General features: G+C 38.1%; 1 protein-coding gene across 1 annotated transcript in view; it reads right to left on the bottom strand.

Moving 5' to 3' along the window:
• Positions 1-15,952, bottom strand: part of ME1 (malic enzyme 1) — a 173,622-nt gene that overhangs the window by 74,181 nt on the left and 83,489 nt on the right. The window contains exon 6 of the mRNA XM_051613373.1: positions 5,040-5,143. Coding sequence (XP_051469333.1) covers positions 5,040-5,143 — 104 coding nt within the window. The remainder of the gene's footprint in view (positions 1-5,039; positions 5,144-15,952) is intronic.

The raw sequence follows: 15,952 nt of genomic DNA, 5'->3' as shown, positions 1-15,952 counted from the left end.
TAAGTTAGCTGGGGCAACTTAATCAATGAAGCAACACCTGCCATGTGTTTTCACATTCCGGTTAATGAAAACACTCATGAGTCACTCATTTCTGCAGTTCTAAGTCCAGAGAGAAGAAGCAGCATAACATTAATGGTTGGTTTTACTGTTAGAGGAAGCAGGACACAAAACTCTGGAAATGCAGACTATACCAAAACAGAGGATGGCTTTAAACTGAGGTTTGAAAAGAAAGAAGTAGAATTCAGATTTCCTGCTGCAGGAGGTCAGGGTGTGCTGGTTTAGTCCAGGAGTGCCAGACAACCACTGCCCAGCAATTCAACCTTAAGAACTGTATCACCAAATGAACCAGCAGGAAATGGAAGAAGAGGGGTACAAGGCAACAAATAATAAAGATTTCTTGCCTACATTCTTCATTTATTGTGATGTGTCATTTCTAAGGATGTCTGTATTGAGGATGAATTAATAACATGCTCCCTGTTACCTAATGGAATACACAGAAGGCAGCTGCCTTCTATCCAGTCTTCCTTCCCCCCACCTCAGACTGCTGGATTTGGCAAATGAAGGAGCAGCAAATGTGTACACAAGAATTCCAGCTCAAAAAACATACTACAGCTAAGTTACTTCCCTTTTTCCACTACATAGGCATACAATGACAACCCAAAGCAGGGTATGCCACCAAGCACCACAGCCTGAGGAAGGGTTCAGGGCTCCTTAACACACTTCCTAGAGATGGCATCATCCCTTGAAAACTTAAATGTTGCAAGTGATAATAGTTACAAGTCATCATCCTGGTTAATCACAGAAATTGAAGATTTTCCTTAGGCAAACCATCACAGCTGCTTGAAGTAGAATAAAAACTAGCCCTGATTATCACACTGTTTGAGTTTTCCTCTTCCATAACATCCACCACTATCCAAAGCAATAGTCCTCGTTTCAAAACAACAATGGTTTTGAATATGAGGGCTTTTTTAAATAGGCAAACAACTCCTCTGGAGTGGTTTTACCTTGTCAGTATAAAAGACAGTGTAGATGGGCAAGGAAGCCCAAGTTCTGGGACCAGCAAGCTTCAGAAAGAACAAATCAATGACTGGAAATGAACCTCACAGGTAACCACAGGAAGGAACTGAGGGTAGGTTAAAGAGCAATTGTGACTCTAGACAAGGCAATGTAGGGACTTCTCCCTAAGGATCCACCTTTCTCCTCTCCTGCTGTCTACGGTGCATGATCTTCTCTAGGAAGGTAATGCTCGCTGAACGGTGGAAGAAACAGGCAGTCATAGAGTTGAAAAATTGGTTCAAAGGGCCTAAACCCTACTGAGGAACAAATTCTCTAAACAGAAAGCTCTTCACCATGTCTGCCATAGGAGGGAGTTGTTGCAGCAGCATTCCTTTCTGTACACTTTCTGACAGCCAGTTGAACAAGATGGGAATGTACAGGCATGATACAAGTCTTGGCCTTGCACCTGTGTTCTTGTACTGACCATCTCTGCCCAAATGTACTGTCAGAACCATTCTGTGGCCCTACCACCTCCTTAATGATGCACAGCTACAATCAACTTTTATGATGACTTCTTGTCAGTATATTCTCTTGCCAAAAGTAAGGGCTGTTTGAATTAATAAAGTAATTCACAAACTCAGTTATATTCTAAAGTAATCTACTAAACTAAAACATCTATAAACATATTTCTGTATTCTATTTTGTGAATGTATTACTTGAAGTATATAAATTGTTCTCCAAGTTAGAAAAACAATACTTAACATGAAACACTTTTTTAAAGTAACACATGATGTGAAATGAAACCCTCCTACCATTTGTGAATAATGTAATCAGGTAAATGAAGAATAATGACTACACCATCATAATTTAGGACAGAATTACATCTGTCAGCAGCTTGGTTTATAGCTTACAAACTTCAGAAAAGCACAAAATATAAAAAGAGTCAGGAAGGATTTAATTAAAATATAATAACAGAAGAGAACGTAAATGTCACATATTACTTTTCAAGGGTCTAATACTAGTATTTGCATCTTGAAATGAAACTGAAAACTCATCACCAAACATGCACAGAAAGATAACTTCCGTGATACAGGGTTGCTTTTACACATCACAAATCCACAGGGTTTAGTTTATAACAGATTAATTATTTCAACCAACTCTTCAGGGCTGTGATAAGTGGCCAAGGAAATAACCTATGGAAATTACACCAGAGTCTTTCAATTTCCTAGAAGTTTCCAACTGTTCACACACCAGAGGTTCAAATCAGCATTGTCCCTCCCCAGTACACAGTGGCTTCCACTTGGGATGGTCCACAGCAGGAAGCAAGCTGGTAGGGTGCTGTTCTTTCCTGCTCTGGCATTTTTTTGAGGGTTTCAAGGCAGAATTACCTTTACCAGATTTGTGAAAATGGAGTCTCCTTCAAAATAAGGGAAAAAATTTGTAAGTCCCTGTTGATTGAAAAGGTGTTTTTTTCCTCCTCCCACATTTCTTGTTCCATCTCCATTCTACATATTTTTCCCTCAAGTGTTTCCATGATCCCTTTACAGTCTTGGCCACTGATAAATTTCTCTTTGCATCACTAAAGACAAGAAGAAAAAAGGGAAGAAAGAGGAACTGGAATAAAAAGATAAGAGTTATTTCCTCTGGTAACACAGGAAGCCTCGATGGACCAATTGTAGCTAGCAAAGTCTTGTTTAGCAAAAGTTTAGATCCTCTGCAAACACACATATGTAAGAACAACTTGTCATTCGGAAAAAAATCCTTCTCTATATAAAATGTTTTACGACCCATTTCTCCATAGGGCAGAACATAGCAAACATTTCTGAAATCCAGTTTGATTTATATTCTTCAGCAATTGAGATATCTGTCCATTTTTTCTTACATTACAAATCATTATTTCTATTTAGAATATACCTTTTCCCCTAAGTTACCACATCAGCACAACAGTAAGAAACACCTAGTAAAGTCCTGAAAAATTGTAGCACCTGCTCTCAGAGAGGGCAGCTGCTGGCACTGGGAAATAAATAAATAACCAGATAAATGTACACAAACATAAATAAATAAAAGCAGTTCACTGGAATTATGTTAACAACAATCTAGATACTTTCCATATGCTTCTGCCTTCCCACATCTGGGAAAAATCACGTTGTCCTAGTTTCATTCTGCCGTGATAGCAGACTGCACACTGTACCAGAGTCTTTTAATAATCAATGGATTAAGGAATGGATTTTTTTAAAAAATCCATCTTTCATAAATAATTTTGGTTCATAGGAAGAACTTCTTTGGGGTGAACAATACTGAAGGCTGAGGACAGTCCAGCAGTCAATGAAACTCTACCTTCATGCATTTTTATAAAGCTTTTTTTAAATTAAGCATTGCAAAATTTACTGTGTAAAGGTGATATTTTAACATGAAACACTACAAAATGAGTCTGGATCACTATATTAAAATTAAGATTTTTGAAATTTAGCAATCAATCAAGATGATGTCCATGTCTAGGAATGGTCCATGGAAGCCAATGAAAAGCCTGTACAAAGTGCACTGCCCTGAACAGCCACCTACTCATGCCTGTTCTCAGGCAGTGTCACTACAACCTGGCTCGCACTTCTTTTAGCATTTGGCTTCTCTGGAGAATTATGAAGGTAGAAAGATCTAAAACTTGCATTTAACAGTTTTCTAACTTGCTGCCTTTTCTCTTGAAAACACTTGTCATAATCTTCAAAGCCTGTCTTTGAATTTGGCTAATTAAAAATACGTGATAGCCTCGTGCTTTGTGATGGTTATGGTTATCTGTGTCTCAGAGATGAATACTCCATGGTACTAAAAACACAACACAGATTTTCCCAGAACTTCTCCCATTAACAGAACTGATTAGGTAATGCTAAATAAGAAGGCCTCTTCTGGAGCTCTATGGCAATAAAAATTAATATTAATTTTATATTAATATTTTAATATTAACTAATAATAATTTGTATTGATAATTAATATTAATATATTAATATTTATATTTTTATATTAATGTTGATTTTATATATAGCAGATCAACCTAAGAGTAGCAAAGCAAATACCTCCCCTGTAAAACAGGCAGCAGAAGGTTAAGTGAAAAAAGGAAAACTTTAACAAGGAAAATATAACTAGCATTTAACTAAAGTATGCTGTTGCCTAGTTCACCACAACAGCTGGCAAGACCAAGTATTACACAATAAAGTAAATAATGACCTGCAACTTTAACAGTCAGAGCCACCACACCAGAGTCAGCTGCAAGTGCTGACATTGCCAGTGGTACACAAAACACAATTTTGAATTTAGGAACATAAGAAATTGTTGAGGAAATGGACTTGATTTTGATTTAACTGCATCACTTTTCCCTTCACTTCAGCAAATCAGTATCATAATCGATAGAGATGTCAAACCAAGCCAAAACTATTCACAAGTAAACCACAAAAAGTTTGAATTATAATTTAAATGCTCCACTTTAAACATGAAATAAATTACACTATTATAGACTGTGACAGATTTAGCTGAGAACAAAGTGATCTTTCAGAAGGTCAAGCAAACAAACTGCTCAAAATGGTAGAGTTTTAAAGATGCTTAAAGAAGTAAAAAGAGCATGTCAACCAGACCTTAAAATATTATTGAGATAATCTGCTGCTCAGAGAAAAATCTGACTTCCTTCAGTATGAAGAACTGTGCTTTATTTTAAGGCAAGGGTGGGTTAGGGAATGCATTAAAAGTCAGAGGTTCTCAAAACATGGTCCACAGAGAAATTTCTAATGCTACAGAAGTTGAAAATGCATCAATTTGAAAAACTAGTTCACTCATCCGCAGGTGAGTTTTACCACTGATGCAGTGAATTGATAAAACTGCAATACTAAAGGCAAGTAGTTTATGCAGTTATAAAATACTATGCTCAAAATAAAAAAATATCAGAAACCTAACATTTTCATAAGCTGTCCTCTTTTCATAAGCTACTGACCTCTGCTTCTCCCAAGGTGAAGTTCACAGTAGAATTCACCAATGAATAGCACAGACACATCACATACCTTGAAGTCACAGCTTCCATGAATTCATCAAGAAGATCATCATAGGCTTGACCTCTGATTCTCTTGTGTCTCAGTCCAATATACAAAGGATCTTTCAGCAATGCCTGTTAAAAAAAATGTGTGAGCTATTATATGAGCAAGTTACACTAGTTCACTCTATGCTAATAAGAAGGGGGACAAGAATACAGTGTTTCAGGATTAACCCAAGCATATGAAGTACATATCCATTTATCCACCTCTATATAGAAGAAATGCAACAAAGAGATTAAAGAAACACCCTTTTGTATCAAGGAAAATGGATACCCTAGTCTCAAAGGAAATGTACTGCTTCTAAGTGGAAAAGTAAAAGTCTATTCTAGGAAGTCAGGTTTCAAAAGTATCTTTTAAAGCTTCAGTTAGATATTTTTTTTCCCTTTACATCCTGGCAGGGCTCTGACATTTTAAAAGCTGCTAACTTTATTTTTATCATCATGTTTCACAAATCTCTCCCAGAGTACACAATTTCAACTGTGTTAATGAGCTGATGTTCAGAAAATGTGCTGCTTTCTAAGACTGAATGTGCCAAAACATAACCAAGCCTTTGACCTTCTCCTTCCAAGCTTTTTAAATTATCAGTTTAGATTCCAGCATTCTCCATTTCAGTTATCCATGTCCATCAGCTGGGTATGATTTCTGATTTTGCCTATGTTAAAACTTGCACTTTATCTTCCTTGAAATTTATGATCGAGACCTGCCTCTAGATCCACAAGCATACTAAGCTTGTAGCATTCCATGTTTTCTCTATTGGAAAGTCTTGTTCTCATGATTTATTTCCAAATTATAACTTACAAACTTTCTAAGGATATTCAAAGTGTTTCGCAATCACTTTTGACAATTCACTCCAGCTACAGCAGTTCCCCAGTCTCAACACTTTCACTGGCTCTCCCAGAAACTCTCATATAAAGAAGATTTTCCCTGTTATTTTTAATAGGTGCCTGAAAATTAACAAGATAGTTTTTCAGTTGTATCTAGTGTGCAATCCTCCCACATGTGCTCAAACAGCTTGCAAAATCAGTCAGGAGCTTGACTAAACTTTTTCATCCAAAAACAATTTGCAAGAGAGAGTCTTCAAAGTGCAAAATGAAGCAACAAGGCTGGAAAGCTTGCTCAGCCTCCTTCAGGCTGGAATCAGAAATTTTATTTCTGTACTATAGAGAAGTGCTTAAATTTCCTTCACAGCTTTCTTATGTCGTAGAACTGAAAAGTCCTTCGGGTCACAAGACCCAGTTGAAGACTGATTTGAATCACTATGAAACTTAAAATGTTCGGTGGTCTTCTGCCACCCCTGGGAGCATTCTGATACAGACCTACAGATAGAGATGTCTGTCTCTCCCTCATATTTCTCTCAACTTCCATAAAAAAATAAAGATATCAGATTAGAATGTTTTTTTTAAAAATCAAGAAAAAAATCTGCAGGATTGAAAGATTCATTTTCTACAACTGTTGGTAAATTCATGATAATTTCAAAAGAGTTTCTAACACATAATAAAGCTCAAAATTAAAATTACTTTGTAAATGACAGTGAAATCACTACATCATAATGTTTAAGTAGCATGTTCTTTGGCTGAAATAATTTTACCTGTGTATTTACATTACTCTAAGTATTCTAGCAGAAAAATAAAAATTATCATTATATACCTGTTTCATATAGGGTGGGAAAAACTGACAAGAGCTTGATGTCAGCTACCTTCAAAGGCGATTTTCCCTTTTGTATGTTCTTCCTTTTTTCTATCAAATCACTTTCAAATTTGGAGTGAAGAACTATTTATTGGAATTATTTTTTAATTTCCAGTTTGAGTAGCTATTTAAAACTACCTCAGTGAAACCTGACAAATCAAAGATAAGTTTATTTCTCTAGAAGATGCATTCACAGGAATTGTACATTAACTGTTTAACAGTGTGAAAACTCAAGACAAATTTGGAAACCCCGTGGGAGTTGCATTGTGCTTCCGCAGAATCACAGAATCTTAGGGATTGGAAGGGACCTCGAAAGATCAACTAGTCCAACCCCCCTGCCCGAGCAGGATCACCCAGAGCACATCACACAGGAACATGTCCAGGCAAGTTTTGAATGTCTCCAGCAAAGGAGACTCTAAAACCTCACTGGGCAGCCTGTTCCAGTGCCCTGTCAGTCTCACAGTGAAAAAGGTTTTTCTGATGTTTACATGGAACCTCCTGTGTTCCAGTTTGCACCCATTGCCCCTTGTCCTATCACTGGACATCACTGAGAAAAGCCTGGCTCTGTCCTCCTGACACTCACCCTTAACATATTTGTAAACATTTATGAGGTTGCCCCTCAGTCTCCTCCAAGCTAAAGAGACCCAGCTCCCTCAGCCTTTCCTCGTAAGGGAGATGTTCCACTCCCTTAATCATCTTTGTGGCTCTGCGCTGGACTCTTTCAAGCAGTTCCCTGTCCTTCCTGAACTGAGGGGCCCAGAACTGGACACAATATTCCAGATGCGGCCTCACCAAGGCAGAATAGAGGGGGAGGAGAACCTCCCTTGACCTACTAACCACACCCTTTCTAATGCACCCCAGGATGCCATTGGCCTTCTTGGCCACAAGGGCACACTGCTGACTCATGGTCATCCTTCTGTCCATCAGGATCCCCAGGTCCCTTTCACCTACACTGCTCTCCAGCAGGTCAGCCCCCAGCCTGTACTGGTACATGGGGTTGTTGTTCCCGAGATGCAAGACTCTACACTTGCCCTTGTTGAATTTCATCAAGTTTCTCCCTGCCCAGCTCTCCAGCCTGTCTAGGTCTCGCTGAATGGCAGCACAATTCCCAGCAGATCAATCACACAAGGTTGGAAAGCAGAGCTGCCAAGTGCCAGGAGGGTCTGTCAGGAATATCACAGCGTGACTCAGACACAGCAATCCCATTCCAAAAGCCCATTGCTGCAGCTCTCCATGCTGGTGGGCTTCTGCTACTCCATGTCCTGTGCAAGCATACTGCATGCTTTGAGGTCCAACTCAGCATAAGTAACTTACCCATTTCTATCTCCCATAACTCTTCTTCCCAATTTGATTTGCTCTTCTAATAAACTTTTGCAAGATTACCATGAAGAAATTTAATTCTTTGTTCTCATATTGTAAAATTATGCCCAAAGTGAAAAAGATAGCTATATACATCTTTGATCTCTTAATTTTTTAAATTCTAAAGAGATATTTCCAGAACACTTTGCAGCCAGACTGAGTCATATTGACTCCTTCAAGAACCCAGCTTATGTTGGGCAGTGATTCTGTCAAAGTTCAAGAGAAACAGGTGTTCACAGTTACACTGCTTAAAAAGTGCTAAACAAGCCACATCTGCCTTGAAACACAGGCTCTTATACTCCTTTTGCCACTTTAGCATCTTTCATGTCTGTGAGCACTTAAATCTACAGCCAAGATTAAAACTCGGAACTCTGAAAGAGCATTGCTTACAATGAACTAATTCACATATCTTTGCTGCAGAATTTTTATGTGGAATATTTATAACACAATTAACACAGTATTTCTGCACTACGTTTAAACTTACAGCCTAGGAAATTTCGCAAGCAGAGACAATTAATTCAGTGACATATTTCTGATGAAAAGCTTGACCAGCTATATACCGAGTTCAAAATTCCTTTACAGCTCAGTGCATTCTGCTTCACATACGTTACAGTTTGACAAGAAATAGCCCCAAAAAGTTCTTTTATAGTCCTGTTCGGAACAACGTATGAAGAAACCCCGTGTGGAGACAAAAGAATGAAACATTCAGCAAGTGAAAAGAACAGTGGTCACGTCTGAGCCCCGAGTGGCAAACCATTGTGGGGCTGCTCCCTTTCCAAAAGGCACTGAAGAATGAATAAGCTGCTTAAGCACATTATCCCCTTATTCAGGTCAACACCATGCAAACGCGGGCTGTGGTGGTTGTTATTTTTAGAGGGTTCACACATCTTGAGAGATTAACATTAGCTATCGACTATTTCCTGGCTTTCAAAACAGATTACTGAAAAGAAAGTTCCATCCTGCAATCGAGTATGTCAAGCTGACATGATGATTAGGTACTTTTTCCCAATGACTTGAGTTTCTTTTGTTCCCCAGCTTGTTGTCAAAGCTTAAACTTTGTTTTATTCTTTTGGAAATCAAATGCCCTTCAAAACATAACTCTGCTGCTTTTCAGGTTAGTGGGTTTGTTATGCATAAAAAATGATACTGAAAAAGCTCGTGCTGGTTTATTTTTAGATATACTCTAAGGCTAAGAAAAGATTCTAAAACATTCAGATTTAGCAATGTGGTACATTCAAGCTTTAATAGAAATAAGGTTTTACAAGAAGAAAGGGGTTAATTGAGGTTCTGGTACTGGAAACATCATGTAGATCTATTTAGAATTAGCTGTGCAAAATAACAAAGAGTTCTTTGAAGCACCACCTGAGCATATTAAAACTGTAATGACCTTTGGGGTTTTAAGAAAAAGGCAAACCATTTATACCAACTTGCTTGTGCACACTTAGAGTAAAGAGATCAGCAAACCATCAAAGTTCAAGCAAGGCTTGAGCTGTGCACCTGGCTCTAATTTAGCTACAAAAGCCAAACAAGCGAGAAACAGAAAATTGCACACTTAAATACTTCATCAGTTGAGAACAAACATGCTGAAATGTAATCTGTTCTCAAATTTGGCAGTGAGACATTTCTTTGGAACAGATACACACTTTAGTGAACAGCTTTATGGAAAATCGGAGGTGAAGAACTGCAAGATGTGGAGCCTTTCCACTTGAAAAGATCGCAGCAGAGAGCACCCAGAACCCCTCAATGCCACCCAGAAAGTGTTTGATGTACAGAAATGCTCCAGAGCAGCAACTCCCCCCATGCCATAAAAATGTCAAAACCCTCCAGTTCTACACTGGGAAATAATCTGCATTAGAGGCACAGTTCTAAAATTAAAGGAGAACTACATTTGTATGGGACATCAGAAGCTTTGGAACAAAGCCTTGCCACGTGGCCAAAATGAAAAACCTTTCAGAGGATGATCAGTCTAACAGGGCACACAATTACCAACCAAACCAGGGGAATGCTGCTGCTTTTTCAAGGGTTAGTATTTTCTTATATTAATGCATTGTAGATTCCTTTCATAGACTTCTTGTCTCAGTTTTCACAGGTTGGGGAAAGGCTCGTGAGCACAGAGGAATTTCTGTTCTCTAGGAAAATTGGACATTTCAAACTTTATTATTTTATTTTTTTGTTTGGTTCCACAAGATTGAAATTTCACTTGATGTGAAACTTTTTCCAGTTATTTGAGTTAGCCAGTCAGAAACAATGTCAACATTTTGGACTTAACTTCAGCTTCTATCAAGATTAATTACCCAGTAATCGATCTGTGTTCATTTAAATTTTGGGTTGTAAGCAGTAACATGCTGAATCACAGTTTTCTGTCCTGCAAGAACTGCTTACAGCTGCAAAGTGTTTTTTATGGCATTAGGAAGAATGTGTAAGATTTCAATTTCTACTAGACTAGGAAGCCTTTTTTCTTCGAATAAGCTTATTTTGAAGTCTGAAATACAGGATGATGCCCTTAAAACATGTAACAGATTCTGCGTATGCAAATGCTAACTGAATTTCAGGTTTGTGCTGAATGCTGAAAGTAACACTGACATTAATCTGGTTTGAGGGTGGAGAATATTTTGCAAAAAGAAGTTTCACAATCAGAGAGCTAAAGATTTGTAAAAATTTTGGTTTCCTTGAACTACACTGGTCCCAAGACATACTTACCAAGAAGAGTTCATGGTGCCTCCTATTTAAAGAACAGACCTTTATCAACACATTTGCAAACTGCAAGGGGTCTTTTGCACAGTGAAAAAGGGGCCTTATTCTCTGTTCTCCCCAAAAGGAGACCTCATCTTGGGAAGTCTCAGGTAAAACTTTATCTGGACATCCCCAACAGACAGGTTACTGGCATCACCTCTCTTTGCACCTCAGTTTCCTCCAGAGAATTCCCCATAGGAGAGGATCTCACAAAAGATCCCAAAATAGGAGACAAAAAAATTAGTATCATGATGTGTCATTCTAGATATAAATAAAGGAGGAAAAACTGCACACACTGGATACAAGTTTAAAAAGCTGAGCCCAACTCTGCTAGACTTGCCAAACCCAAGTGGCTGCCAGTACTTGAGGAACAAACATACAGTAGTTGTACTTTAATTAACATTTTCCCAATTGTAACCCTAAAAATATCACTCAAAACTGTCCATTGTCTGTCCAGACAAAATTCTAGAACCATGATAGTAAAGAATTTAAAAGATAATATACTCATAATGTTCCCTTTATATCAATCTTAAAGACAATGCCTGAAGGGAACAACTGTTGTGGGGAAAAAATTAAAAGCAAAGAATAATATGCATTTTTGAGACAGTTCAAAATATAAATACTTATATTCTGATGAAGCAATATCCTAATATAACAGAAAAGAAGTTACAGTATTTCAAATTATGTTTAAAATAATTTAAGATTGTGCTAAAAAACATAGGAGAGTATGTTCTTTTCCATATTTGTGTAGTGATCTTACGGTTCTGCACAGCTACACTAGACATTTTCAGGTTTTTCTCCTCAAAGACAGGTTTGATTTATCCAATCCAACTTACTCTTTCCTTTCATAACATTGTTTATCTGTCAATTCAACCTTTATATCCTTTGCTTGCCTTCTGCTCAGGTAGCTTTACTCATTTCTTAGCCTGAAGAGGAATTACCAGCTGCAGCTTTGACTGCACATGGAACCCTGCTGCTTATATTCTAATTCTTTCCCATGCATGCAGGCAGCTTTACCCAGCTGAAAAAACTGTCAGCTTCAGAGAACTTTAATTTAACAACAAAATAAAAATCACTCTAATAGCTGGAAAGAATGCTTCATGAAGGAATCTTGTAACATGCTATGGAATTACCACAGCCTGTACCCAAGCAAGAGACTGCACAAAGCCAAACTGTGCCAAGGACATTCCGTGGGCTGCTTATGGTGCTTGTTTGTGGCAGTGAATGCAGGGCACACTCTGCCAGCATCCCTCCTTCCCTTCTCTGGGGCACCAGAAGGGCTTGCCCAGGAAGCCAAACTCCTTGCCTTGCATGAGCATGCAAAGCTAAAGACCGTTCAGCCCCCAAAGGGGAACATTTACAAACGTGCATAAAACACACAAAAGAGTGCAAGCTACGTGAGCCGTCCTTAGCGAGGGAGCACCGAGTGCACATCCAAAGAGAAAAAGCTGCTGCAGCAAGAAGCAAGATGCATTTGGTTTTTCAAGAGGCTGCTGTTCTGTCTGCTCTTCAAGTCAGGCAATGTATTGGTGTCTGTGTCCATGAGTCAGTTTGTGGAATCAAGTGATGGGTAAAAAGCTCAAGAGCTGTTGATGGTGCAGGGGCAGGCAGCAGTGCTGCCTTCTGGCTGGAGTCTGTTAGGTACATTTGAGTCACTCCCCTTAGCTCACCTCCAAAATACTGGAAATTCTAAAATACTTTTTAGAAATTAAAAGTTTATCTCATGATTTTTAGGTGTAATTCAGGATTTCCGACCACCTGAAACTCACAATACCAGATACAGCCAGGTGCCCATCAGTGATGCACATGCCTAAGGAAGTGCCTTTCTAGACTTGACTTTTCCATTCCCAACAACCTGGAATTCACAGGGACAACTGAAATCCTCTTCTGGATTGACTTTAAAAATTACAAGTAATACACAATATAGCTACACCAACTGCATATTTTGCCGTACTTCATACTAAATACTAATTTATTTTTTTTTAAAGGCAATAATACATCAGGGATCAGATTAATTAGAACTTTTTTCAGAGCAATTAGGCTTTTTCTCCACTTGTTCTCTTTTCCAGTACATAGTATAAGTGATTCACACAAATAAAATTATAAAGCATTTCTGGTAAGTTTCCATTCCTATAAAAAAAATTTTAAAATTCTTGCAGTAAAATTACTTGGAGAATCTACCAAAAATTGCTCTGTGCACCTTGTTCTTTGTGGTAGTTTCCAAGAGCTGGGAGTACAGCTGAGCAGCAAAGCCTGCCCAGACTACATCCTTGCTAGCCAACAGATACAAACAAAAAATAATGGTTTTCCCTGAAAGTTAAATGCCACTGGACCTTTTTTTTTTTTTCAGGTAAAGCAGCTTATGTCGATGCTTTTCAATCAAATTAACTTCTAAAATCAATTAGAAGCAAATATCATACAACTGGATCACTGAATCTACAGCACAAGCAGGTGTTTTCCTCAGGACTGGATTAGGTGGTGTTGTTACAAAGTGTTGCAGTGTTTAAGAAAAAATCCCCTGCCTTCAAAGCTAGTTAGTCAGTTTTTCATACTAGAAAATGAAAAACTAAAGAGTTTTTCAATCATAAAATTTCAATTATGCCAACATCTTCTGTTAACTGAAAGTTAGCTTCAAAACTAAAATAATAAAGTCCTTTTTAGGCTGAGTCCTTTTCCTAGACCCGTGCTTGTGCATCATCACTACCACATGGATGTATCAGGTCCCTTTTTTTAAATCTGCATGTAATTCTACACCAAGTAGCAGCTATGCCAAGGAAGGCAGTCAAATAAGGCAGTTGATTAGCAGAAGGAAGGGTAAACAATTTCTATTCCAGGAATTTCCTTAATTCATACAAAAGAAAAAGTACAGACAGCACGATTTTCTGTGCAACTTCTACTAATCTGAAAATAATGGTGTGCTTTGTATGAAGAGGGCCCTGTCACCATGGGTGGAATACTGAGGCAGCTGTATTCTGGGAATGAGCACTAAGCGGAGACAATGTCTACAGCAACACACTTCAACAATCATTTAATTTGCTCTTCACTACAGAACTCTTTAAAAAATGCTGAATTTACATCTCCCAGCAGATGCCTGAAAGTTCTGTAGAGACAGTCAGCCAAAAATCTGCCTGAATTTTTTATTTTATTCTTATTTATTGTTTGAAGGATGGTAGAGAAATTTAAGTAAAGTTCACCAGAGGTTTTCTAACTCTTATTCCTCATCATCTGATTACAAGCTTTTTCTCCATAGACAAGACATGTGATTGCACATAAACAATTACAGTATTCTTTCAATGCATTTTGGTTATGGGTATTATTTCGATGCATATTTTCTGATGGTGCTTCTGATCTAAAAATCTCTCCCGGTCCCTCAGCTTGCAAATTATCTTTCAAAAGATTTAACAATGTGATAAGAGCAAAAACACCCCTCATCTCACCATGTAACAGAATAAAGAGTGACTGAAGGGTGCCCAGGGCTGAGGAAGCCGTTAAGAGGAGTCCTGAGTACCAACCATTCATGAGAAAACTTTATTCTGGACAATTCTAACAAGCACTGAGAAGTGCAGTTTCCCACTAACAGAGCTCAGACAACAGCCTGCTCCTCTCCCTGTGATTTTTTTTCTCTTCTTTAGACATAACACGAGTCCCATTGCTTTCTGCCTCTTCCTCAGGAGGTTGCAAGGGACTTTGCAAGAGAAAAGCATCACCACAATGTCTAAGGTGGCACTTCTGCACTAATTCAGGCTAGCAAGCATCGCAGGATCTGCTGCCAGAACCCTATCCAGAAGAGTCAGGAAGGAGATCAGAGAGGCCTAACTCATTGTGTATTTTAAGAAAAATAAAATAAACTGCAAGATAAACACACTTCATTACATTTAACAGTCCCAGAAAACTCTCCTGATGTTAACATCTGTCTGGAGGGACAGGGACGATGCCAATTCCACAAATGCCTGTAATTTGAGCTGGAACTGGGAAGATGTTCAGAACCAAGGTTTGGGAGCAACATTTCATCAGACACAATTTTGGGATGCATCACTCTTTTATACAGTAAAACTGAAAACAAATGGTTGTCTGCATGCCAGTCACATTTCTTGAAAAACACAATAATTTGCCTATTAAGAAAACAATAGTCCTGAAGAATCCAACATAATTTAGGACTTCAGCAGATTATGCTGAATATAATAATTTAGTATTTTAACATACAAATAATAAGGGGAAAGCAAAGAAATCTGAGAAGTCTCCTGTATTTTATTCATATAAATTTCAGACCACCTAACAAGAAATCTCCTAAAACCCTACTTTCTGTAAAAGATCTTACTGAATTCCAGAAATGGCTCTCACTAACCACTAAGCTCTCTACACAACTGACCTTCAACAGCCCCCAAACAGTTAATGACTGCAATTTCTCCTTTGTGAACCCCAGCAGCCACATGACTAAAATCACTATCTGCAAGTCCTGTCACACATCAAGAAACATTTAACAATACCCTCGATGCTACATTTTTAAATAAGCTGATGGGTAACAGGAGCTGGAAGCTATAGAAGTAGATTGTCACAGTCAAACTTTTAAACTTGATTGCTCTCAAAAACATGAAGAAGGACATGCTGGACCCCACTTGAGGGTCCAAGAGTAAGTGCTTATAGTAAATCACAGCAGAGGATAAAACAATAATAGCTAAGAAGGGTCCAAACAGAACCCCCAGCAGCCTACAGAGTACACTGAAAACAAACTAGTTTCAGTGAAATTTTTTACAGAAGTTAGAAATCCTTTTATTTTCCTGCAAAGCTACCAGGAGTGTAGCTATAATATTAAATTATCTTCTTCAGCTTAATCAAGAGAGTGTGATAAGATACAGCTGCTTGAGGTGGTTCAAACACTTGACTTAATCAAATTTTTCTGCACCATTTTCGCAAAGTAACACACACACATAACTCCCTTTATTTTCATCCACTTACATTTCCAAATTTTGCAGACAAAAAATGAAAAAAATAAAGTAAAAAATTAAACAATAACCCACCAACAACCAAGTGAATCAGAGAAAAGATATATTTTTTTGAAGGCAATATCAGTGAAGTTTTATTACCAAGCAATAATATTCAGAAAA

Source organism: Apus apus, chromosome 3 (assembly GCF_020740795.1).
Source record: "Apus apus isolate bApuApu2 chromosome 3, bApuApu2.pri.cur, whole genome shotgun sequence".
Taxonomy (NCBI): domain Eukaryota; kingdom Metazoa; phylum Chordata; class Aves; order Apodiformes; family Apodidae; genus Apus; species Apus apus.
The sequence above is the reverse complement of the archived record's forward strand: the minus strand, read 5'-3'. Positions and strand labels throughout refer to the sequence as shown.